Raw genomic sequence first — 26535 nt, 5'->3', positions numbered from 1 at the left:
TGTAGTTTGCCTTTAACTTCTTTTAGAATAGTGATAACTCAGGTAATAAGGGCTACCTACATAAAAATAGTATATAACAATGTTAATCATAGCTGGGCATGGTGGTGCATGCCTGTAATCCCAGCACTCGGGAGGCTGAGGCAGGTGGTTTGTTGCAAATTTGAGATCAGCCTTGGCTACAAAATGAGCCAGAGGCCAGCCTGAACTGCATAGTGAGACCTTGCCTCAAAAAGACGAAACAAAACAAAAAAAAATTATATTATTATTAATACCTCCCTAATTAAAAAAATAAAAAATACCAAAAAATATTTTTAAAAATATCTGCCTAATTATAATTACTTGTATATCATAAATATGTGACTACAGTAATTCTAGGGAAAGTATGGGTTTTAAAAGATCCATGTTTAATATATTATGTTGGGTGGCGTGTTTTCTATTTGAAATTTCATTTGTTGTTTTTCTAGGAGAGAAAAGCTGGGTTAAATACTGCCAAAATTTAATGCATAGCTTGTGATTTTTATTAACATTTTTTTGTTTTGTTATTTCAGGAAATTCTTTAACCCGGCAACCTTTTGAATCTAAGTTAGCTGCCCCAACTGTACCTAGTAAGTTTCTGTGATGGGCTTTGGACTCTCTACATCTATTATTTCAAATAAAACAATGATCCAAGCTGTAACTTTTACTTATTTTTTATTTTTAGAGACTCCTCTGAAAACCAGTGCTCTTGGGTATTATATAATTTATCTGTTGATCCTTGGCTGAACCCAAGATTATAAATGTCATGTGATTTTTGTGGGGCTCTGGCTGGTTGTGCCTGTTACTCTACGGTTCCCCTCACAAGGTGATGACTGGCAGTTCTTCGGCCTCACTCTAGTGTGTCGCTCTGTGATGCACCGTGGTCTGTGTGGCTGCGTGCAGTGGCCATGGCCACATGCAGTGGCCACGTCCATGGTTTGACACAGTGGAGATTCTGCTGCAGGTTCTGATCTGTCCTCCTTGTGGCTGGCTTGGCCACCTGATTTATCTCCCAGATCTGTCAGGTTCAGCAATTCACCAAAAAGACATGGTCTTTACAATTTAAAACCTGACAGGTTGTTTTTTAAAACAATAGTTAAGTGGTTGAGATACTTTAATTACTATTCAGAGAAGAGTAAGGGAACAGAAAGGAGCTGTGGGGTGGACGGAGAAGAGGAGTGGGACAGAGGACAGTTAGGTCAGCTGCATACACAGAGGTCCGATGGCTGGAGGGGCCAGGACTGGGCGGGCCACAGAGAGACGCAATTCTCATGGGGTCAGGACTCACCAGAGGGCTCTGTAGTGACCAAAGAACATTACTGAGCAAGTTCTGGAACTTGGCACAGCTGATTGGAACATGATAATGGTTTGAACCCGTCAGTCTTCTCAGGTGCTTCTCAAAGCTGAAGATGTCGGAGGTGGAAAAGGGGAGGGAGTAGGGCTGAGGGAGATGAGAAGGCTGAGACAGGAGGATTGCAGGTTTGCGCCCAGCTTGGGCTACATAGTGACTTAGCAAGACCCTGTCTCAATTTAAAGCAAAATTTTTTGAAGGGCTAGGGATGTAGTTCAGTGCAGAAGCCCTGAACTCTCAGGGCTCAACCCAAAAAAGACTGTATAAGTCCATGTACATGAAATGTATAGAAACAAAAGGAAGATTAATTTTTGCCAGGAGCTGGGGCTGAGGGCAGAAATGAGACATGATGTGTAAGTATTTTGGGGGTTGAGATGACGAAAATGCTCTAAAATTAGATGGTGATTAATGCTGCACAATTCTATGAACATACTAAAAATCACTGAATCATATTTTTAAAAGGTGAGTTATATTTCAAAGAAGCTACTATAAAAATTAGTTAAAGTTCTGTAATGCCTTCCTTTGAACATTGTTGCTCATGGTCTATGTGTATAATGACTAATTCAAGAAGCGTTTGGTCAGCATGTTCAGATGCTTACATCTTGATGGAACTTTTTCCTTTTTATGCTGTTTCAGTGAATGCCTCAGCCCCTCAGACTCTGGAAGCCAAATCAAATCTGACAGTGGCACATGGTAAGTTTCAGCAGTAGCCTCTGCATTTATGTGCAGTTTTCACCTTGAGTTAGATAATTTATTAACCAGAGTTCTGTAGGGGTAATTATGTAAAACGGAAATGCTTTAGTGATTACAAAACAGTTTCTAAAACTGCAGAGTTCATATATACTGCTATTACAAACTAACTGTACTTAACCAAGTTATAAAGAATTAAATGTATTTGCTGTCACACCAACAAATAGAAATGTTTAACTTTGAGTGCTCCCTTGATTATTTATCGTTTTTGTAGTAGCTAGTGAGTAAGAATGAGGGTGACTTGCTACTAGATTAGCCAACTAGCACATGCCACAGGGCATGGGAGACTGTTTGTGTAACTTTCAGTGTAGTGTCAGATCACCTCTAAAAGAACAACTTCAGTGACTGGTTAGGAAAATACAGAGGGAAAAAAGTATATGGTGGAAACCAAAGAAAATAAGCAGGATCAAATTTCACTAGATGACATTGTTGCCAGAATTCAGTTCTTGAACCAAGCTAAAAGTTTCTAGTTGTTATTAACATGATCCAGTAGATGAGGTGAATATTTGTAGTCATATTTCGCTTTTTATAGGACAAATATGTGTATAGTTTTCATAGTATGTTGTTTAGTGTTTCCTTATGGTCTTCCATATATTAGAATTGAATCCAAGTGGGAAGAGGATTATCTTTTTCCTGTCTTATCTTCAGATACTCCAGAATCTAATGACACTTCACTCTGCATTTGCTTTAGGCTTTTTAAAAGCTTAGACTTAAATCTCTGATCTAAGTGGTCAGTTTTGTGGGATGTTTTGTTTCCCTGAATATCATATGATAGTCTTTAGTGATGACCCTTTTTATTCAGGACTGACTCATTAAGTATTTGATTACTTCTTATATTTTTTTCCTAAGATCATTTCATGAGGGTCAGTTGTGTTGATCACAGTGTGTAATAAATAAATTCTCCACATGCTGGATCTTATTATACACGAGTGTTGAGAAAATCCTACACAAGCTGAGCAATGTAGACAGTAAATTCTGATTCTAGGGCACTCAGTAGAAAAAGAAGTAAGAAAACATGGATTCTGGAGAAGAAAGGTAATCATGCTTGATTGTCATGCACTAAACTTTTCCTAGAAAACACATCATAGAAGAGCATATTGTTCAAAGAGTTGTGATATTACAGTGCCTACAAAATACAGTATACTTTGTTGTTATTAAACCAGTGCATATGCCAGTTGCTTAGGTTGGTCTGGTAGTGTAGACACCTTTTATCTTACAGGTAAAATATCTGTCTTGTAACAGTGAGGTGGAAGAATCACCTTCTCAACACCTGTGTTTACCTGCTAAGGTCTAGCTGTGTGTAAAGATCTCCTTTAATTTCATGTGTATGTTGTGAGGGGTCATTGTGCACCCGATTTTATGGTGTAGCTAGAATAAAGGCCACAAAAATGAGTAGTTAAAAATGGGGAACTGCCCTGAACCTTTAAATGTGTAATAGTTGATTTTCAAGAAGCAGAAACTTGTTTTTAAATTACACTTTATAGTTACTATATTTTTTTCTATATAAGTAGTTTATATCTTGAAATACCAAACCTAACACAGTGCTTTGGTTTGAGCAATAGTTTATTGTCCAGTGTGTGACAAGTGGAGCATTTTAGAGTTGAGGTGTCTTGTGACTCTTACTAAAAAGAAAGCTGGTTTCGCCTCTGAGTACCATCGCCCGGACCATTGCAGAAATGGGTTGAGAACTATTGAAGACCCATCTCAGTCCAGTGGGGCTAGACCCTCTAGTTGACAACAGGCTTACTCCCTGCCAAGTGACTGTGCTTGCATGCACCTACAAAGGGAGATTTATGCAAGTGTCTGACACCCTAGATTTATGCCCTGAGCGAGCCTAAAAACTTCCATGGAGTCTTGTTCTGTAGAGAACAGTTAGCGTGCCTCTTCGTAATGATGGCACTTCTGCTCAGCACTCCTCAGAGCTGCTCCTGCCTGCCTTCCTGCCCCACAGACCATCGGGAAGTCATGAGTAGCAGGACTCCTGCTTTGTGTATGGCCAAGGGTGGTCACAATAGAGAGAGAAGGGTGAGTCAGACAAAGTCCTTCCTCAGGGCTTCTACAGTGAGTTAACGAAGTGAAATGCTGATAAACCTGGTTCAAGGTGAAAGCCATTGATAAACCAAAGTATGTAAAATATAAACCATGTGACTTTTTAAAGCTGAAATTGGTTGTCCTTCCTAAATCTCTGTTTTCAGCAATTCTAACTAGTAAAGTAGACTGTTTGTATAATTTGAGAATCATGATGCTGCATAACAAATTCGAAAGGCGCATTTTTGATGTTCAGTAGTTGTGGTTAGCTGGATGGACTTAAATGTTCCTTCAGGGGTCCAGGTCTGTATTTCAAAATTAAAGTGACTCCTGCCTAGTAGTAGGCTGTGTTCCAACAGTTGATCTGAAAGTACTGTAACTTTCTCCCAGATTTCTCCCAGATAGCCATTGTTAGGTATATTGATTGGGCTGCTGGTCAAGCTATAAGAGCCACTTTATGTATATTGAATCCATCTATCTATCCATCTACCTATCCACTCTTCCTTCACCCATTCGTAATACAATACCATAAATAACCTTAAATTAAAAAGTAGACCTTTGAAGTAGGAACGTTAGGTCCCTGGTATCTTAGCTACATTCCTGGTTGCCTGGGCGAGCCCTCTGCAATTGTTACCCGTTGTCATCCTGGCCCATCACCTATTCTAGGGCGTAGGGTAGAGTGAAATGACCTTCACCTTGGGGGTGGGTGGGACGCAAGATGAGGAAGTGCTGTGTGTCGGTCTCCCAGCTGCAGGTGAGTGAGCCATGCACTACCCAAGCCAGACTTGCTGGGTGCATTTTGTCCCATGTTTAATGCGTGACTGCCATCGTTATACCTTCCCCATGACGGAAATTTCCCCATTTCTAGGGGAGAGCTAGATTTTATTCATGCTGCTGGTAGGTTTCCTTATGCATGCAATTAACACTTCCCTGGGAAGATTCACCAGAGATCTCATGTCCTGGGATGCAGTTGCCAGTCTGGGGTGCCATTGGGAGCAATCAATCCTTAGCCACGGGGTGAGGGTCTTCTCTAACCCACCCCCACTCCTCACTCCTCTCCCCTACCCCCCACCCAAGCTCCAGGAGCCAGATAGGAGTTTAAAGCTGGGTTAGGCGTGTGGAGGCATGTAGGAATGATGAAAGCGTTTTATTCGTGCTACTTACTGACCTGTGTCCTGGTTCTAGCACCTGAAGACCCTAGGAATACTGCTGGGGGCAATTTGGATTCCAGGGCCTCAAGATTTTTTTTTTTCTGTTGAAATATTTATACACCTGATCAAAACATTTCATAAGTAATGAAGATATTTTGCAGTCATGCCCTTGTGTTTTAAATAGGTTGATGGACGAAGAGCTTTAACTTGATCACAGTCATATCTCAGTACCTCACTGCTTTGAAGCTCATGGAATTTGTTACTTGACACATTTTGATGCAAAAATTTTGTCCTGGTACTCATCACACACAAGCCGGAACTTGGTAGGGTCAAATGCCTCTTTACTTGCTACCTTCCCAGCCAAAACAATTTGTTGAGTACTCGTTTTTAATATTCATTGTGCCTCCTGGAATCAATGGATAAGACTAGTATATTAAAAGAAATAATTTTCTGAAAGTGGAGTTAATGGAATATACAGAGAAGTTGAAGATTCTAGGAGAAAGTGACCAGTTTGAACCGACTGCCTTGATCTTTTTGTCCCAGGAGACTCTTGCTATGTAAATGTCATGTACAGTTTAAGAATAGTATCATCAAATGCTTTTTGAGAGGAAACTAATGTTACTTTGCTGCTGTCCTGTTTACACTATTCTTATTTTTCCTCATTAATAGAACAGGCATTCTCGTCGCACGTACTAGAACCAATAGAAGAGCTCTCAGAGGAAGAAAAAGGTAACAAAGAACTCGATCAGGGTTTACTTGCATAGATGATATTTTTATGCTAAAAGCCAAGCCTTGAAAATACAAGCTAGTGGTTCATACCAAAATAGGAAAGACATGTAGGTTAGGATTACATTTTATTATTATCTTCTTTCTGTAATTTATTTTTCCTGCTCTGTGTCATTCTTTTGCAGGTAGGTTAATAAGAAATTTCCTGGGTAGGGAACTTGAAAACAAAAAAGTCTTTATTTCAATTTCTGATCAGATGATAGATTGACTCACATGTGGTATACCAATGGTACAGAACTTTTTATATCACAGTGGTAATCTCTCATACCCTAAATCTGAAATCAGTGAGTAAAGTGCCCATTTTCAAATTAAATATCAAGAAAAACAAGTCTAAGCTCAGAATGTGGAAATTTATGTGCAAGATATCTGCATGGGGGCTGGAGATTTAGCTCAGCTGAATAAGCACCTGCCTGGCAAGCATGAGTTCGATCCCCGATACCAAAAAAAAAAAAAAAAAAAAAAGATACCTGCATGGTAAAGTTTAGGAGTTACTACATGTTTTGGGAGAGAAAATCACTGCTTATATTGCTTGGCACGTCTAAAAATTATTATTAATTTTTAAAGTTTATGGAAAATGTATAATTTTATAAAGTTTTTAATACTAGACTTGTAGATTCTGAAAACACTTACATTTGAATCAATTTATTATAAATTTCCCTTATTAATAGTAACAGTTTACCATATATTACTTCTTTAAGAAAATGGAAATTGTTAATGCACATGCAGGTTCTAGCTTTGTAATTTTTATCAAGAAGTAAAATTGTATATTTTAATGTATAAACTCTAAATCATCTGACAATTTCTGTATGATCTAGAATCTTACCAAAGTGTTCTTTTGTTTGTTTGTTTGTTGAGACAGGGTTTCCCTAGTCTGTTCAGGCTGGCTTCAGACTTGTGGTGACCCTCCTCCTCAGCCTTTCCAGTGCTGGGATTATAGGCATGTGCCACCAAGCCCAGCTGAGAATTTTACCAAGTTTTTTTTAAAAAAGTTTTTATAAGACTATAAACTGTAAAGTAGGCATATTTATGACATCTACATGATATGTATTTTCAAGTCTTGGTCTTGCTAGAGTTATCAGTACTTTTTGATGTTTTTAATAGGATTTATTTTATTTCCATGTATTTTGCAACTTGTCTTGACTTTGTGTCTTCTCATTCAAATAATTGCTCACAGTTGCCAATGATTTTTTTATTTACTTTTTGGTTTTTTTGAGGGATCATACTATGCAGTTCAGGCTGGCCTCCAACTCATGGTGATCCTTGTGCCTCAGCCTACCGAGTGCTGGGATTCCAGGCATGTGCTGCCACACCCAATTTTGTCACTGATTTTTAAAATGCCTTATTTTGGTTGCCTAAAGTCTTATTCTTGTGTAACTGCTGTTGCAATGTTTAGAAACTTGTTTGTTTCAAAACAAGAGTGTGGAAAATTACAATAGAAAAATAAAAAGTTACTGAGGGAAATTGAGAGGCAGTCTAAGCTGTATAACTTTAATCAGTGAAATTGTCATCCTCTAATGGGCTGCTTACCTTGTTGTGCTCCCAGAGAAAGGCAGGGAGTGGTGGGTCACGGGCAGTCACCCTGGTGGCCTGAAGGGTGTTTGGTGCCTAGGCGTGGAAGGCAATGCCCGTGGGCCAGCCCATTTCACAGGCTGGGACTTGGTGAACTCACAGTATTGACCCTACTGTACCATCAGTTGCCAGTATTTCAAAATCAAAATATTTCACACCCACATCCTGATTTCTGACCAGAAAACATGGAAACCCTGGGCCTAAAGCCTATGTTAGCAGCATTTAGCTGGCTGTGTAATAGTGTCCAGCTGCATATGCAGCCCCAAGCTCAGACCACCCTCTCTTTTGCCCCCTTTACAGTCTCCTTTGTTTTGTGCAGGCAGGTGAGATAGTGAGCCTTGTCTGTAAAGAAATAGTGTTTCACATCATCGTTTAAGTGATTTTCAACCATTCTGGTGGTTTCCTGGAGCCAGGATGAATAAATGTCACCCTGCATGGCTTCTGAATGACATGTCACTTTACCTGCGTGTAACATCCTTCCTTTTTCCTGTGCGCATATTGTTTATAAATGTGAGACACACAATCCCTTACTGATTGAAGAATTTGGGAAATGAGTCCCAGGTTCAGCATAGTATTTCAGCTCCTTGTGGTTCACACATTTAAAAAACAAGTCACCAAGGGCTCGGGGAGGGAGGGACTTCTCTGCCATCACCTGCAGAGTCTGTTGCCTTCAGCCCCAGGTTCTACTCCCCGCAGTGGCGAGCCTGCCCGGCATGAAACGTGGGTTCTGAATTGCTGCTGGCAGGCATCATCAGGGGTTGTTGCCATGTGGGCACCAAAATTACCATCACTGGTTGTTGGCCAACCGGAGCAGGAAAAGAAACAGTCTTTGCCATCCTCCATGTTTTAAGGTGCAGCTCTAGGGAGAGACAGGAGAGTGCTGAGGGCCATGAAAACCACCCCCAAACATCAGTTGTTGGATTCTTTTAGCACCTCTCAGTGGCTGCGTGCTGGCAGTAGATTAATTACCATCAATATATTCCTCAGCTTGTGCTAACACTTTGCAGATGCATGCTGGCGGAGCTGAGTTTTGGCAGTGCTCTGCAAAAACACTGTGGCTGTCAACTAAGAAGTACCCAAACATGTGCACACATTTCTGCGCGTAGCATTTGCATTTTGACAGTGGTGTTGAGCCACATTTGATCTTGCTGTCTTCTAGGATGTTAGATTGTGAGGACCACAAAGACTCTCAGAGCCTGTTCGATTTTTCAAAAATTTGGAACATGGGGTTTGGGAGTCAGCTTTAGGTTATTGGGCTTAGTTAATGGCCAGGTGAGAACTAAAATTCAGGGTTTTTTGCTTTCTATACGTTAATGCAAGGAACAATTGGAGAAAGCCAGCTGACACAGCTGTGCAGGACTGGCTGCATGGCCTTTGGGGACACCCAGTACTTCTCTGGCTTTAGTATGCCCCTATGAAAAATGAAGGAAGGTCAATCACTAGACGACACAGTTTAGAAATTCTGAGATTCGCTTACTTGCTTTTTTGCGCTGTAATCTGCTTATTATCATAAATGGGCGCTGTGTGTGTGGCATAAGTGGTCACATTGTGCTTTGACCTGGCCCTCTGCTTGCGTTCATTTTCCATTTTTTACCAGAGGACATGCTAAAGTTGAGAAAGTTTTGTCTTGTTGGTTGTGCCGAGAAATACACAGTTTAACAAAAAGCTTTACCTGTGCTGTCTTTTCAGATGGTTGTGTCTTTACCTAAAAAGCTTTATTTTTCCTTTGTGAACTCTTCTTTTCCTTGCTTCCCTCAGCTAGCTCCAGTCTTGAAAAACTCACCTACCAACTCTTTTGATGTTATTCACGAATGGTTTACCAGCACAGAACAAACATAAAATGGATTTGAGGGAATGGCACATTTTAACCTGCTGTAATTAGGTCACCGAAAGGAGCTTGGCATCAGGGTTGAGGGTGACTCTGGACACATGAGGGAATGAATAGAATAGCGGACGTCAGAGGCTTTGAGACTTCTAAATACGGCAAAGCTGCGCTAAGCACCCCCTGCCTCTCTTTTGTGGTCCGCAATAGACACGGCCCAGAGCCTCTGTTTCTCCTCTGCTTCTGTGTGCTTCCTCTTTCATCCGAGATACTAGCCAAATATTAGCTTTGCACAATCAGGGCAGAGAGTGGTGACAGCGGGATTTCCAGGCTTTCCCCGGTGCCTGTTTACTTTAGACAGGAACAGATGTGATGGCCAACTAGAAACCAAAGCAGCAAGTGACATTGGCTGGTGCTGAGCTCTCTGAATTTTGAAGGATTGTTTGTTCCTAGCACAGATGTGCTATTTAGGTGGTTTCAGAATTTTTTTAAAACATCAACAGTCAATCAACACCATGAGTGCTAAGACTATAATTTAAGACGATTTCCTACTTTTAAGTCATGTATGTCATGCACAGTTTTTATAGAGTATCTTCATGGGCTGGGAAGTAAGGCACTGGCCATTGCATGTGTGGAGTTCTAGATTCCATCCCTAACACTGCACGCCTGCCCAAAAAAGTGTCTTTATGCAGGATTTTTTCTTCTATTTAACATATACATAGTAATTAGACTAATTTTGGTTTAAGTAAAATTTTACTAATAGAAATATTCTTTAGTACTAGAATTGAACAGATGTCTAGAACATTTTAAACAAAAGACATTTGTTTCAGTTCTTTTCTGTAAAACTGAGGGGTACTAAGAGGACTAAGGGTTCCATCTCCTGAGGTCAGTGAGGCTGTGGGAGTGTTTCTTGGGTCCGGCTTGCACCTCATACCTAGGAAAAGGCCTTCAATGCTGCCCTCGCTGGGTGAAACCCTCGCTCAGAGATGAGCCTTCCAAAGGATGGTACAGTTGTAAATATCCCCAAGATCTGGCTTGCACATTCACTAAGGTCCGAATCTGCCAAACACTGGGTCTTTTTAGGAGTCTTTGCTTACCTATAAGAGGACTCAGACTCATTCTATCACACTCTTCTCCAAGCTGTCTTGAGCTAGACTTTGTTTCTAGTGCTAGAGGATGAGCTGGCAATATAGCTCAGTGGTAGAGCACCTGTTTAACATGCATGAGGCCCTGGGTTCCATCTGCAGCACCACAAAAAACCGCATAACAGCAACAAAAAATAGGGAAGGGAAAGTAAAGAGAGGAATATGGGCTGTAGCTTTTGGTTTCTTTTTTTAACCCTAGGTTGTTTGAGACAAAATACACACTTCCTATGGCTCTTACTGACATCTTTTTCATGCTGGTAAATAATTTGAGTTGATAGTAATCACATTTTTACATTTTATATGCACTTAGCTTCTACTACATTTATTACTTTAAAACTTTTAGCTTAAAATAAATTGAGCTTTTTCTTTACAAGATTGTAGCCAAACTTGTGATGGGTTTTTTGGGAAATAGTTCTAGGAGTAAAACATTAAGCTTTTAAAGACTTTTTTCTGTTCAGCATCTGTAGGTACATATAGTTTTACAGTTGTTTAGCTGTACTTCAGTCAAGCAATCAAGACTTTTTTAAAGACACTGAAGTTTCAGAAACAGATTTCAAATGTTTTAAAAGCTACAGTAAACATAATATATTGTGCTGAAGAACTAAAATATCCATGAAACTCAAAACCATTACAAATGCTTACTTGCTGTTCCAAAATGGTGCTTTGCTGGCTGTCTTCTGCTTAGAGATTTAATAATGTACTTGTTTAATTCTCTTTTAACTCATTTTTAAACCTTATTTCAGGAAGGGAGAGTGAACAGAGATCAAGTAACAAGAGAAATTTAAGAAAAATTTTGAAGACAAATCCGTCCCTCACTAAGGAAATAAAAACAGTGCTGGAGCAGAGCTTGGTGGAGAAACTGGAAACCTTGGGCATTAATGCAGTATGTTCATTCCTTTTTGGAATATTTCCTGGTTTGTTACGTGCTGTTTCCTAAAGCAGGATGGGTCAGAGAAGAGAGGAAGGCGTGTGAGTTCTGTCCATATTTGCAGAGCAGAGGCTGGTAAGACCTCTTTGTCAGATACCTGCTTGCTGCTCACTGTGTGCCTAGAGCGTTCCTAAGACCTTGACAAACACTATCTCGATTAAGCATAGAGACAAATCTCAGAAATAAGTGACATTATTATTTGTATTTTGTGGAAAGATTAAGTGACTCAATTAGGGTCTCACAGCGCATAAGGAAGAAACTAGGACAGGCCTTGCATCTGGATGGTCGCAGTGTAGCACACAGTTCTGATACTAACCCCAAGTCACTGCCTCTTACCAATCACACTTACTAAATACTTGTAGGATAGACAGTATTGTGTGTTGTTCCTAGCATGAATATTTCAGCGCATCATATCATATTAAACCCTTTGCTTTCTACATTTTTAATTGGTATACATAAAATACACAAATCTTAGCAACTTCATTCATTTTATATACCTATAAATATATAAGTGCATGCATATATGTATATGTATAAATATGTGTAAGCAAAAATATGAATGCATGTACATGCATGGACACACATAGGCACAAACATACATGCACGTTATGTGCATGTATCTACATTATAGATGGTCCTGTGTAGTGTGTGAATGCATGTCAGTGTGTATGTACATATCCATGTATAACTATGTGTGTATGTGTGTGCAGGTGTGTATGGATATGAACGTATAATACATGTATACAGATTTGTATATATGCTTACACAAGTATGTGGATGTATGAATGAGTAAATATACGTGGATATATTTGTGTGTTTATGTTTATATACTTATGTATATACGTGAGTTGGTATGTATATGGATGTTTGTACACATGTACACATGTGTATAACAATGTGTGATATTAGCCAGCCCTCAGATAAGATTAAATATTTCGACCCTCTTTTATCTCTTCCTCATCAATGCTACCCCCTACTCTAACCAGAGTTAACAGAAAAGTTAACTTATTGAACCTCATCAAAGTTTTTCTTATTCTTGAACCTCATATAAGCAAAGTCATATACTCTGTAGCACCATATTTTGTCTTTATTATTCATGCCTGTTGTTTCGTGAAGCAGCAGTTTATTACATTGTAGTAGTCTATTATATGAATGTACTCTCTTTCCTTGTGATGGATGTGTAGGTTTCCAGTTTGGGCTCCTCTTGGCTATTAATTTTTGTACATGTCTTTTGATAGGTATAGGTCATTAAGATATATATCTTTTTCTTGGGTATTTGTCTAAGATTGGAATTGCTAGGTCAAAGGATAAGCATATGTTTATTTTTATTTTTGTCTTTTTAAATTGATTTTTTGAGATGGGATCTCACTATGCAGTTCGGGCTGGCCTTGAGCTCACTTTGTGGCCCAGACTGGTTTCAAACTCACAACAATCCTCCTCCCTCACACTCCCAAGTGCTAGGATTACACAATGTAATCACACTTGGCTTTATGCATATGTTTAATAGAATAGCTCCTGCTAGATAGTTTTCCAAAGTGTGTGAACTCACATCATCCCTAACAGTGTATGAGAATCAGTTACTTCACGTTTTTCACCAACTCTTTGTCTTGTCAGTGTTTAATGTCTCCATAAATTCTTAGGTGAGTTTCAAATACCCTGATAGCAGTGGAAATCAAAGATACTCATGGTATGTTCCTGGTTCCTGTGCAAATTGCTTCTTCAAATTGTAGAGTTTTTAATTTTTATTTATTTATTTTCCTTGTTTGCTTATGGCTTCCGGATTTTCATTTTAATTGAGATCATTCCTTTTATCCTAAGATTATAAAAACATTCTAGTTTTTCCCCCTGATGTTTGGGAATATTGTTTTCTGGTTTTTTATTTTGCATCTATTTGAGTTTTAGGAATTAAGTTTAGAAATAATGATTCAGAAGTCTAATTTTACTTCCAGATATAGCGACCGTCCTAATGTCATTCATTGAATAAACCATCCTTTCCCCATTTATTTGAAATGACACTTTAATCATATAAGAAATTTCTATATGTATTTGAATTTATTGTTGGACTTCTAGCTTTTTTTTGCCATTACTTGTATTCCTTTGCCAGTGCCGTTCTGATTTAATTATATTAACTTTGTCATGTGTTTACACATCTTCCATTGGCCATGGCTTCTTATTTTCAAAAATTTCTAGGTAGGTCCTCCACTTTTTGTTTCCAAGTAGACTTTAGAGAAACCATTCCCCAGTTCCAGAATAACTCCTGTTGAGGTTCTGATAACAATTATTTTAACTTTTCATATGAGTGGAGAAGGAGAGACATTTGTGAGGTACTAGGTCCTTCCATCCATCTACAAGGCATAGGAAGATAAGCATTGAGCAGCTGATCAGATGACAGATGGAAACTTCTGATGACAGATTTTATGAAGTGAAATTTTATGAAGTGAAGGAAAAGTGGGAGGGGGACTGATCAAATAACTGAGATCAGAGAAAACTTCTTAGAGGTAGCACTTAATCAGATGGTGGATATCTGTCCTGGCCCGCTGAGTGATGAGGCTGCTCCCTGGCATAGGTTAGGCCGAAGGAAGAAGGATGTGGTAGGGGATGGGGTTGAAGATGGGAGACACTGTTATTAAATAACTGGCCCTTCAGCTGACTTTCTTTGGTCTAGGCTCTCACATTAATTTTCTCAGATCACCTCTATAGTTTTGCTAGTTGTATGATTAAAGGTCACCTCTGATGACTGTCTTCCCTGTGGTCGACTTTTTGGCTTTTCTGTTAGCTTTCAGTCTCCTTTTCCGATCTGATCACCCAGGCTCTTGTAGGATTCATCTGTGTGACACAGTTTTATCATTTCTTCACCAGTGCCTCTCTTCCCCACAACATATCCTAATCCTGCTCCTATCAGTCTCAAAACTCCTTTCTATCCACTCCTCTATTAAGACGTGGCTCAGCCTCCCTCTTTAGCCTTCTCTGGCCACAGAGGCTCAGATGGCTGACCCTGGGATCCCTTTGGTCCTTGTCACATGGCATCAGTGGTCATTAGTGTTTATTGCCAGTCATACACACCTTTGCTGTGTCCGACTGCGTGAGCTCCTTTGGGGCCTGGGCAATATGTTACAAGTTGGGGCACCTTCTACTTTACATGCAGCTGGGCCAGCAAGGATGAGTTGCAACACTGGTAATAATTAATGCTCATGTAACAAAACACATCTCAGGATTTACAGGAAAATGGGTGCACCTTGAGTCCATAATGTTAGGGGAAATAAATTAGATATACAAGCTTGAATGTTGTGTGGTTTCCTTGTTCGACAAACCCAAATCATAAGGCAGATGAAACTTTTTAGCATCTTATTCTTTCAGGACATACGTGGTATTCCAAGTGATCACTTGAATATTGTGATGAGAACTGTGGAATCAACAAGACATGAGCGAGAAAAACAAATACCGAACATTCCGCAAATCCGAGAGCTCCTGGAACATCAGCTCAGCTGTAAAATTGAAGAGAGAACGTTACCCTCCTCAGGTAAGGGTGGCTACCGACTACCCTCCTGTTGCTTCAGGTGGAAGCCTAATATACCAGCCTTTCATAATTTTAAGTCATTTACGAACATCGGCACTTCACTGGTAGCACTCTTGGTGTTTGTGCCGGTGAGTGTTTGGCCTGGGTTTTTATTTCTATATGAAAAAAATATCCCTGGAGTCTGGACTGCAGACCCTAGAAACAAGGCTGAAGCAGTATTTTCACTAACTGACTCTACCAGCAGTGGGGACTCATGAATGACACTGCTGTTCCAGATAAGCACAGTGTTTCTCAAATGGACACGCTTTCAACTGGAGAACTACCCAAAGCAATCCAGCTTCCTCCGAAAAGCAGACAGTTGGTTAGACAAAGACCTGTTTTTACTGATAGGACGGCTGTTTCAAAGTGAGTATTTTCAATCCTACATTTTTTTTAATTGTTTGTCTTTGTCAATTTAAGATACCATATAATATACCATAGATTGGGTGACTTAAATAGCAGAAATTGTTTCTCTTACAGGCTAGGATCTGAGATCAGGGTTCCAGCAGGGTTCCAGCAGGGTCAAGTTTTGTTGCGGGTCCCCTCTATGCCTGGTGGACAGCCACCTTTTCACTGTGTCCCACTCAGTGGAGAGCAAGCCCTGGTCTGTCTTCTTCTTCTAAGGGGTCCCGTCATGGAGACTTCACTTAAGCCTAATTACTTCCCAAAGTTTCTACCACCAGATATCATCACACCAGTGATCAGGTCTTCACCATACACATTTGTTGGGCCACAGACATTGAGTCTATAATTGTATTTGCAGTTCCTTTGCAGTTTCTTGTTGACACTGGAGACTCATTGCTTTCCTTCCTTAATATATGTTAAAATAGAAACATCGCCAGTCTCATAGAAATTTATGTTAAGGTATGTGACTCATGTGTGTACTTTACAAACATTTTTCTGGGCTTTTTTGTTTGTTTTGGCTTTTAGAATTAAGAAAGCTATCATAGAAGACCATCCTCCCAGAAAGTCTTCATCTACTTCGTGAGTACTAGGCAAGGCTGTGAGGGGTGGTGTGGGTGGATTTAAGAAGTCCTTCCATTATAAATTGGTATGCTCATTGTGGCCAACTAAAGTCACAGAGACTAAAAAGCCTAATGAGTGATCTGTTATGTGTGACATGTCTTTATCAGTTATGTAAAGGAATAGCATTTGACTACATTATGGTCCCCATTGGAAAGAGGGTCCACACTTCAGTCATTCCTGTATTCCTTTCTGTCCCAGCAGTGGAGTAATTTCTCAGTAAGCACACTTGACTCAAATGGATGGTGCTGAGTTTTCATGGCTGGAGCCATGTTAGTGTAAGTTTTAGACGATGTTTCTGTGTTCTGGCATATCGCGGAGGCTGGTGGTGGCCCTGGACCGTATGCTGTGAGGTTCTCTTAGGACACTAAGCAGCCTCAACTGTGAGCCATTGACTGACTCCAGTCTTGGTTTCCTTAAGACTTTTCTGCAGTATAGGGTAATGCTGGTTTTTTCACATGATAATTTTACAAATTAAATGAAAATACAATAAAAGGGCCAAGCTTGGTGTTTGCGCTTTGTGAATACCCAATAAATTTTAGGTATATTACTGCCACTAATGATGAGTAAGACTAGTTTTATTGTCATTGAATTTCCCTGTCACTGACTTACTGGAGATACTGAGGTCATAAGTATCTCTTCTCCGAGGCACCGTGTAGTAGAGACAAGCAGTGATTCATTGTTCAGAAGTACTTTTCATGGACACAGTCTCATAGGAAGAGCTTTATTTTATGAGGGGTCATAGGAGAGAATCAAGATTCACAAGGCTGATGTGTCTGGATTTTAGGTGCTTACAAATATTCTTTAAAGGAATGAGCACTGCTCCGAACTGCTATTGTGTTTTAACATGGGGATGATAATTCATTCGATTATACAAATGAGGCTGTGTATGTAAAAGTACTTTGTATGCCACAGTGCACAGGTGAGCTGGAAGTAATGACATTAATTGAAAAGAGTAGTCTTGTTGTGGAAAGTACTCTTTTCTCCCCTGAGAAATGTTTTGCCTAAGACTGTAAAGAGCAAGCATATTGAGAGGACACACATTTGGGTTTTGAGGGGAAAGGACACAACTATAGTCCACATTGAGAGTCATGCTGTGTGACTGGCTGAGGAGGCTCCGGAAGGAGCCCTCAGAATGCCGTACAGAACACTGGGCCTCCCTGCCATCTTGCGCAAGGTCCCAGGCTCCCTGGGAATTCCCTGAGAAAGTTCTCACCGCTTTAAGGGGAATTTGATTTGTATGAACCCCTATTTTGGTTTGGCTTTGTGTAGGACGCCTCCCTTCAGTTCAGAGGAGGAGCAGGATGATGACAGCTTCATCCAGGCATTTGTGTCCCCAGAGTTACTTCCTGTGCAGTCTTCTAGAAGCAACCAGAATGGCATCGGAAAGAACATGGTCAAAAGTGACACAGACTGGACTGAGGGAGGTGAAGTCGAGGACTCTGATGTTTCTCCCAAGCCTACAGGTGAGCTTTGAAAATCCTGAAAATCATATTTAAGACACATATCCTCTCCTCACCCAGAGATAGAGAACTGGGAACCGGCGTGGGGGGAGTGTGGAGAGGATAAGGCTCATCCCTTAGTGACATAGATGCACTTAGCAACCAATCCATCTTCAAGCCCACAGAGGAGAGAAGACCAACCAGGGGATACCTGGGTGCATCCATTTCCTAGGGCCACTGTAACAAAGGACCACAACTGGGTGTCGCTGTCCCAGAGGTTGGAAGTCCAAGATCAAGGCCTAGGCAGGGGTTGAAGGGAAGGCCCTGTTCTGTGCCTGTGTCCTTGGCTCCTCGATGGCCATCTCCTCCCTGTGGATCTTCACGTCACCCTCCTACTGTGCATCCATCTCTGTCCTCATTTCCCAGTTTCATAATGGTCATGTAGACTGGAGCTCACTCTTCAGGACCTTACTTTGACTACTTCTTCACATATCTCCTCTCCAAAAAGGTCACCTTTTCAGGTCCCTGAGGTGAGGACTTCAACCTCTTAATTCACAAGGGCACAAAGTAATGCGTTAACACTTGGTGACTTTAAGAGAGGTGGTTCTAATACACTGTGCAGTCTTTTAGCACAGACCAAGCCAGTTTTGAAGAAAGGCAGGGACCCAGTCTGTGACTGTTAATAACCTGCTGAAAAGAAGAGTAATCCAGGCTGGCCTTGAACTCACTGTATAGCCTAGGCTGACCTCTAATTTGCAGTGATCTTCCTGCTCAGCCTCTCAAGTGCTGGAATTACAGGCATCTGTCACCATTCCTGGCCTGAAATTCTACAGTGTAATTTTAAATTATATAGTTTGAACATTTCAGATATATCATTTTATTATATATAATTTATGTATTGTATAGCTCTGTAATTATGTAAAATATAACTAATTTGAAAGTAGTTTATGTTGTTTTGGAAAAATGCATTTAAGCAATTCTTCCATGCAGGAAATACTAAAATACAAGTTTCTGACCACATATTTGAGTGAAACCATCCTTTTTTGATTTAAAACCTTTACAGAATAAAACCTTTATTGAATCTTGTCTGGACAACCATGATTGACTTTTCAAAGGAATTACAGTATAAGTGTTTAGCCTTTTTTTTCCAACTCCTAAAAACTTCAGTTAATGTTATTTTCATAATAATAATGTGCTCTTTAGACTCTCTCAGAATTGCCAGTAAGGTTATTTTGGAAATGAAGACACATAGAATTAGAAACATAGAAGTAGAAAACTTTTCATGACTATTTCTATTGATATCTTACAGGAACTGCCATTAAAACCCTAACTGGCAAAGTTGAAAAGATGGTCTCACACCACAAAAATGTAAATAAACCAGTTGGTGGGATTAATGTCACTGAAGTGTTCATGATAAAAGAAGAATTACAAGAAGAACTGAAGGTGAAATCATTTTTGCTTGATAAACATGCATTAAATCATCTTTTGGTGAATTTTTTTTCTATTTTGTTTTGTTTTGTTTTATAGACATGTATTCAAGGCTGAGCTTCAATTCACTGTGTAGTCCAGGCTGGAATGTGGAACGATCTTCCCGCTTCAGTCTCTCAAGTGCTGGGAGTTTAGGCATGTTCCACCATGCTCAGATGATGAACATAGCTTAACAATTATGTTTTATAGTAAAACATAAACAAATACAAACATTCAGCCTGTGGAAGACGAGATTTTCATCTTATTTTGTTTTCGGGACTGTATTTCAGTTTCATAGAGAAGCAAAGATACTGGAGTGAAGACAGGTAGAGATGGAATGTCCCCAACCTGAGGAGCCCACAGTCCGAAACCTCTTGAGCACCAGCATCACGCTCAAGAGTTTCAGATTGGGGTTGGGGCTATACGTCCGTGGTGCAGCCTGTTCTTAGCACACGTGAGGTCCTGGGTTTACTGCCTAGACCACGTGTGCACCTATCAATACAATTCAGAATGCAAACTGCTTTGGATTCCTTTTTTTTTTTATTATGGGTGCTCATACCCTGTAAGGTCTATATAAGTATCCCAAAAGCCTGAAAAACTATAAAACCTGAAACACTTCTGATCCAAGCATTGTAGATAAAGAATATTTAATCTGTAGTAGTATATTGCACTTCAGGCTTTTGGAATTCATGTGTATCACTTGATACTTCCAGATACTCCGTGCCATCTACACAGAAAGTTGTGACTGATGGAATCTGGGGTCTCCACATCCAAGTCTGGGGACTTAGTAGGGTTCAGCCCCTCATCAGAGCTGGAGTCACTGGAGAAATGCTTTCGGAGATGTGTGTGAATCAGTAGACGAGGCTTGTTTATTGTAGCACTGTTCATAACAGCTAAATTTTGGAAGTGCCCTATATGTTGTCCATCACTAGATGGATAAAGAAAATATAGTATTTACACACCATGAAGCACTACTGCGCCATAAAGAAAGACAGAATCATTTCCAAAAAAATAGCTGTACTTTTTAAATTTTTTTTTTTTGTCTTTTTCGTTTTTATCGGTACCAGGGATCGAACTCACGACTGCCTGCTTGCAAGGCAGGTGCTTATGCCGCTGAGCTAAATCCCCAGCCCCCTAAAATAGCTGTACTTTGAGACCATAGTGTTTAGTGAAATAAGTCAGACACACGAGCTTGAATATCACATGGTTTTTCTTATGAGAAAGCCAAAACCCAGGTAAAGAGCAAGATAAAAGACAATAGGAGGCAGGGAGACAGATCTTCCTCAGATGGTAAGGGCATCAGGAGGTGGTGGGAGATGGAATGAAGAAAGGAATGGAGGTGTGTTATGCACATGGGCCAATGCCACATGAGGAATGGAAGCATCTGTAATGCAAACGTATGCTAGTAAGAGGCAGGCAGGCAGACAAGGCAGGTGATACCACTTTTGTCTGTACCAGAGAAGCGGCTAGGATGTTTTCCGAGCAGTTCTGGGGAGTGTATCTGTGTCTTCCCACAGTGGTCACTCTTGCTAAGGTTTCACCAACACTAGATTTAATTCTAGTTCATCTGTGGAATCTAGAACATTCTGTCAAGATACTTTCATTGGTACTACTTGTGTTACACAAGCTAAAAATGACACAAAGCTGAAGATGTGTGTAGTGAGAGAGTGGGCTTGCATCTGCGGAGAACTCTTCCCACAGGGTATGTGTGAGGGGCACGAAATATAGTATTTCAGGAATTTTCTAAATTCATGGTATATTTCCATGGCATGAAACAAAAAAGGTGATTTGGTTTTGTTTTGTTTTGAGACTGAATCTCACTATGTAGCCCCGGCTGGCCTTGACCTTGTAGCAGTCCTCCTGCCTCAGCCTCCCCAGTGCTGGGATCACAGGTGTGCACCACCACATCTGGTAGTGCCCATCCAGTGTCAGCTGCTCAGTCTAAACTGCAAAATGCTTTCAGGGTGCGGTTCTTTAAGAAACATGACTCATTCTCTATGTATCCCTGTAAGTGTGCAGACGTCGACGACGACGACGACGACTGGGACATTTCATCCTTAGAGGAAGAAAAATCTGTGGGGAAAAAAGCTGGGAAAGACAAGAAGGACCTTTTACCCATGAAGAATGAGTCGAATTCTACTCAAGTGCGAAATGCCTGGGGTGCATTCTAGGGGCCCAAGGGGAAGGTGCGTAGATCTTGCTCTCCTAGTCTTTATCTGATTAGCTGTTTCCTCTGTATAAATATATCTACTTTATATGTGCCAGTGGATCATCAGACAAAACCATATTGCATAAGTATGATCTTGAATGCTGTATGTTAATTTAAAGACTGAATTTTGACAGCTTACCGACTGACACATTTGCTGATCATTTTACTTACTTTTGGGCCTAATTATTCATTTAAAAATTCTGTTACATTATTTTTCAAAATCTCCAGTCTCTTTGTACGGATGTCCCATAGGAAATAAGGTTTCTGGTCTTCTACCTGAAAGAGACCATTCTTCTGGCAGCCTTCCTCTATTCCTCTGTTTCTATTAAATATTTTTCTTGATTTTCTTCCAATGGAAGTTTTTCTTGTAGCACTGCAGTCAGTGGAATGAATTACAATGAAAGCATTAGTTGAAATGCTTCCCATCCTCTTAGGTTAGAGCCTGGATAAATACAGTAACTTCAGTCTCAGCAGATTGCATTCTTAACAGAAGATTGTAATTCATGTTTTTTTTTATCAAAGTGGTTCTCACATATGGTGGGAACCGAGTGAAGAGAGGGGCCGCCCTGTCATAGCTCATCAAGCCTGCCTCAGGAATGGGCCAAGGCCCCAGGGCCTTGATCTGACAGCTTGAGACTTTGCCTGTCGTGTCTCCCCTGCTGAGACAGATGGGGATTTGGCCCATTTCTACCGGCCAGCGCACCTCTCATGCCCTCCCACTGCTTCTGTGCCCTTGTTTGTAATTTTAGTTAGTACCCATCCCGCACGCGTGCACTTGCCTCTCTCAGCAGAATCTGTGCACCACTTCTTGGAAAATAAATCATCATTCCCTTGTCCCTTTGCTGCCATTTACCACCATTGTCAGTACTTAGGCCACCTTGTCAGATAGCAGCATGACTGTCACAGAGCCGTCGTGAAGATACTTATGTTGAGGAGCAACTCTGATTTTTGAAATCCAGAAGCCCATGTTGTGTTCCATGCCACTTAGGCAGCAAGGTCGGAGAGCGGCCAAGGCTATGACTCCACACCCCATGATGGAAACATTTCCAATCAAATGCAGAGGCTGAAAAGCCTGGCACTTTGAAAAGTGTATGTACCTTAGAAAAATCTGTTTTTCACATTTAACCATCTGGGGCAGAGATCTGTGTTGACTTGTTGATTTTTGTCTCCTCCTTTACCACATCTGCGCCCTCAGAGATACTGATACAGTACTGCCACCCACAGGCTGGGCACTTTGAGCTCCCAGGTCCTGGGTTGAAGGCTGGGGAAGGAGAAGCAGGAACTTGCAGGCCGAAGGGCAAAAGCTCACCTACCGGGGTTGTGGGAAGGGACCCTAGAGATGTCCCCAGTTCGTGTTGGATTTCACAGTGGTCTCCTACATAGCCATCGGGGTTGAGGCCAGGGATTCCTGATAAATGACAAAATGGAATCATGGGCTTTCTCAGGCTTGACCGCGTTTATTTAACCACTGGGGATTCTTTTCTTCTCTCTCTCCCTCTGCAGCACTTCAAGAAATGAGTGCTTTGAAAAGCAGCTTAGTAGCTGAGACTGGGCAAGTGATACTGAGGCTGACTACAGTTCTGCACCTCGGAGGGTTCTCCCAGAAGCCAGTGGTGTCCAATGGCGGCCTGTGGATCCTGCCTTACAGTGTTTCTCTCAGTAACAAGGAAGCCACCTCAGAAAACACTGCAGTCTCTTCAGTGGCATTCAATACAGTATTGATAGTCAGCAGTATTTTAAAGCATATAAAGGTGTTTTACTTCCGCAGCTAAAAATCAAAATAATGTGCCATTAAAGTCAGAAAAAGTGTCTTCTTCAGAATGGTACTCTAGTGTTAAGTGCATTTTTTTCAACTAATTTTTAAGTGAAACATATATATATATAATTTTTTAATTTATGTCAGGTTTTGGTTTGAGTTATTACAGCTTTTTTTATATCTATATTGTCACAGTGGATGCACTGATACTATAAAATTCTTTAAAATAGCGATAGTGAGCAGTGAAATCTTAAAGAGTTAGACTGATTGTTTGTCATAGTAGAGGTTTAGAATGATAACAGTGTAGCTAGGCCCACGTTAAATAAATCTTCCTAAATTTCCTAGTCATGTTTAGCTTTGACTCATTGTAAGCATGGTGCCACTAAATGGTTATTTTCTGTGCTGTAATCTTTTTGTCTTGGGTGTTTTATGAGTACAGTTTAGCTATTTAAAATGCCAATTAACTTATCAGATATAAACAAAAAAGATTGATTAGTGGGACTGGGGATTTAGCAGCATAAGCACCTGCCTGGCAAGCGCAAGGTTGTGAGTTTGATCCTTGGTACCAAAAAAAAAAAAAAAGATTCATTTACTACTGAATCACATGTGTGGGTAGTTTTTCTTTATTTGGGCTTGAAAACTACCCAACCCATGTTATAAAATACCTCAAAACTAAATAGTTATATTGTTGAACAATGATGTTAAAGGCCAAAAGGTTCCTATAAAATGTTTTTTGCATTTTTTAATGCTTTGTGGTACTGTCTATACTTTGTTTCCAAAAACAAGTAACATTTTATCTAAATGGTTTGTTGGATTTTAGATCTCTTCACTTTCCAAGTTTATCAGTAAAGCCCTCTCCATCACATTCTTGTGACTGTGGCTGATTATTCTGAGATGATTGCCGAAATGAATTCATACCTTTTTCTTTTTGAGATAGGGTCTCGCTATGCAGTTCAGGCTGGCCATGAACTCATGGAAATCCTCCTACCTCAGCCTTCAGAATACTGAGATTACAGATGAGATTGCAGATGAGCATCGTACCCAGCAGAATTTATACTTTTGTAAGGATTTAACTAGGGGAGGGGCCTGCCCTGGTAGCTATGCTATGTAACATCCAGGCTTTAGAATAAGGTTGTTTCTACTTGTACATAATCTAAATTTCTTAACATTTTCCCAACTTTCTGCAGGACCATTTTAATACAAATACACTTATTCTGTGTTTCTAAAATCTTTACCAGCCAGGCATGGGGATGCATGCCTGTAATCCCAGCACTTGGGAAGCTGAAGCAGGAGGATTGCTGTGAGTTTGATGCCAGCCTGGGGGGCTACACAGTGAGTTCAAAGGTCAGCCTTAACTACATAGCAAAACCCTGTCTGAATAAAAGAGGAGCCGGTTTCGTGTAGAACGGTGCACCTGTACTGTCAGCCTGCCTGAGATAGCCATGCGTTACTTTGCTGAGTCAGGAATTCTGTAGCAGGTGTTTACTGAGCCACTTGGTTTGGTTTTTTTGGCTTTAAACCACCTTACTTTGCCTAATGAGAATTGCTCCGAGACATGGTTGTTTATAGTCCTCATTTAAAGATATGAGGACCACAGGAAGTCACTTGCCAAAGGCCATGCACCTAGAACCAGGGCAGTTTTTCTATACCTTTATCCTCTACCCAAAAATTTTCAGTACATTTTTACCAGCTCAGCTTGAAGTAAAATTAGTTAATTAATTAAATCACACAACCCTATCCCCACTCTATCCTGAAGCACCTACCCTCCTTTATGTCTTTCTGGAAAAAGATATTTCAGGTACTGTGCTAACCTGGTACTAACCAACAGCAAATTTCAAACAAACTTTTCTTTTTCTATTCAGCACCTCCAAACCATGTTTTTTTTATTTTGTTTCCCCTTAAAGCTTTCACATTTCAGAAAAATGGTATGTTCACCTGCATTGCAATTCATAGTGGACAGCTTCCTGCTGATAACACAGGCACCGCTGAGCTGTGTCCCCAGCCTCAGCCCTTGCTGGCTCCTTTTCTCCTGCCTGCCTGTCTGTCTGTCTGTCTGTCATGCTGGGGATGCATAATGGATCCCAGGGCCTCCTGTATGCTATCACTGAGCCATACTGCCAGCCCTCATCCATCCCAGTTCTCTATTTTATCCCGGACTGTCTCAACCCTAAGTCCTGTTCTGTCACTACTGTGACAAGTTACTCAAACTCTGTTTTAATTTCCTTCTGTGTAAACTCAGATAAAACAAGCGCGTGCTGCACAGGGAGGCCTGAGGGGCGAGCTGGGTGGGGTTTGTGAGTCTTGTGGGTGTGTTCCTGGTCACCACTGCTGCCCTCGCGGGCTTACTATATTTAGGCCTGGCCCTTGGCATCTGTGTCCTTGTTCTGAAATCACTGAAGCGACTCACATGTCTTGAAAGATGACAAGGCTGTCAGTTCCCAGTTAAAAACAGGAGCTGTAAGACACAGCCCATCAGTTCTGAGTGACGCAGGTGCCACGCTGGCTCTAGGACTTCCCTTGTTGCTTTCAGACTTGATCTTAGCTGGTGGCTGCTGCTCAGCTCCCCAGCAGTTACTTAAGGTGGCTGTGCCACATATGGGGCAGTAATACTGTCCTCAGTAGCCCTTCCTTGAGCCATAAAAGTGAATGACAGATGGGCCTACAAACTAGAAGGGAACTCCATGCAGCCGCCAATAGCTTGTGTATTTAACTTGGACATCATGTGAGGAACAATCTCAGACTGGCCCAGTACTGTTTAGAAGGCAGCATTCTTTCTACACTTCCTGTTTAAAATATGAATGGAACAAGGAATGGGGTCAAATATCTCCCAGTATGAATGACCAAAAAGGCTATATCGTAAATACTTCTTGAACCTTTGGTACCAAATGAATGCTCTACCTGTCCTCTAAATGTATGCAATGTACAAATCCTGTAAATAACTTGTTTATTTTTTTTATAGAAAGCCGTAACAGAAAATGATTAGTACATAACCATGTAAGAACATTTACATCCATACAATCAACAAACACTGCAAATTCATGTTTTAAAAATAGTTTGAGTGTTAATTATAAGAGGGTCTTCGATGGGATCATCTTGTGAACAGTCCGTTTTGAGAACAAACTCAAGACACAACTTGCCAGCAGAGCGCTTCAGACATAAGCATTTTTATCAAACTGTTTTGAAGGGTTTGTGGTTTTAAAATCTCCTTCTCCACCATGATACTTGGTCCGAGAAGACATGACAGACGTGGCTCCGTTGTATGTGTATCCCATTCTGAAAAGGCAAACACAGTTCTGATAGACTCTGTTCAACTCGGGGCAGACAAACTGGATGGAAACCATTTCTGTCCATAGCAAAGCTTAAACCTTCCTCTTTCTTGTTTGCTGTCTTCCCTCCTCTAGCTTTGAGAAATAGCTCTGTGTCATTTTTCAGTAGCTTGCATAGCAAAGAATCTCTGCAGAAGAAACCCATAACTTACTCGTTTGTTCAGCTTCTCTTTTTGAAAGCTATTCTTTAAAAACTCATCTTACCAGAACC

General features: G+C 40.6%; 2 protein-coding genes across 8 annotated transcripts in view; one reads left to right on the top strand and one right to left on the bottom strand.

Annotated features, from left to right (window-relative positions):
- Positions 1-23863, top strand: part of Dzip1 (DAZ interacting zinc finger protein 1) — a 48080-nt gene extending 24217 nt beyond the window's left edge. For 5 of the 6 annotated variants that reach the window (XM_063246943.1, XM_013141426.3, XM_013141428.3 and 2 more), the window contains 11 exons: positions 549-605; positions 2003-2059; positions 5965-6024; positions 11361-11500; positions 14903-15065; positions 15338-15467; positions 16032-16085; positions 17397-17590; positions 18876-19009; positions 21046-21219; positions 22746-23863. In XM_063246943.1, the coding sequence (XP_063103013.1) occupies positions 549-605; positions 2003-2059; positions 5965-6024; positions 11361-11500; positions 14903-15065; positions 15338-15467; positions 16032-16085; positions 17397-17590; positions 18876-19009; positions 21046-21204 (1148 nt within the window). In that variant the 3' untranslated portion in view covers positions 21205-21219; positions 22746-23863. The remainder of the gene's footprint in view (positions 1-548; positions 606-2002; positions 2060-5964; positions 6025-11360; positions 11501-14902; positions 15066-15337; positions 15468-16031; positions 16086-17396; positions 17591-18875; positions 19010-21045; positions 21220-22745) is intronic. The other variant, XR_010046871.1, reaches the window with a different exon arrangement.
- Positions 23864-25925: 2062 nt separating this feature from the next.
- Positions 25926-26535, bottom strand: part of Cldn10 (claudin 10) — a 112443-nt gene continuing 111833 nt past the window's right edge. For both annotated transcript variants that reach the window (XM_003477609.5, XM_063246945.1), the window contains exon 5: positions 25926-26271. In XM_003477609.5, coding sequence (XP_003477657.1) covers positions 26148-26271 — 124 coding nt within the window. In that variant the 3' untranslated portion in view covers positions 25926-26147. The remainder of the gene's footprint in view (positions 26272-26535) is intronic.

The sequence above is a fragment of the Cavia porcellus genome, unplaced genomic scaffold, assembly GCF_034190915.1.
Source record: "Cavia porcellus strain 051 isolate PalLab524CR breed Dunkin Hartley unplaced genomic scaffold, mCavPor4.1 scaffold_4, whole genome shotgun sequence".
NCBI classification, from domain to species: Eukaryota; Metazoa; Chordata; class Mammalia; order Rodentia; family Caviidae; genus Cavia; species Cavia porcellus.
The sequence above is the reverse complement of the archived record's forward strand: the minus strand, read 5'-3'. Positions and strand labels throughout refer to the sequence as shown.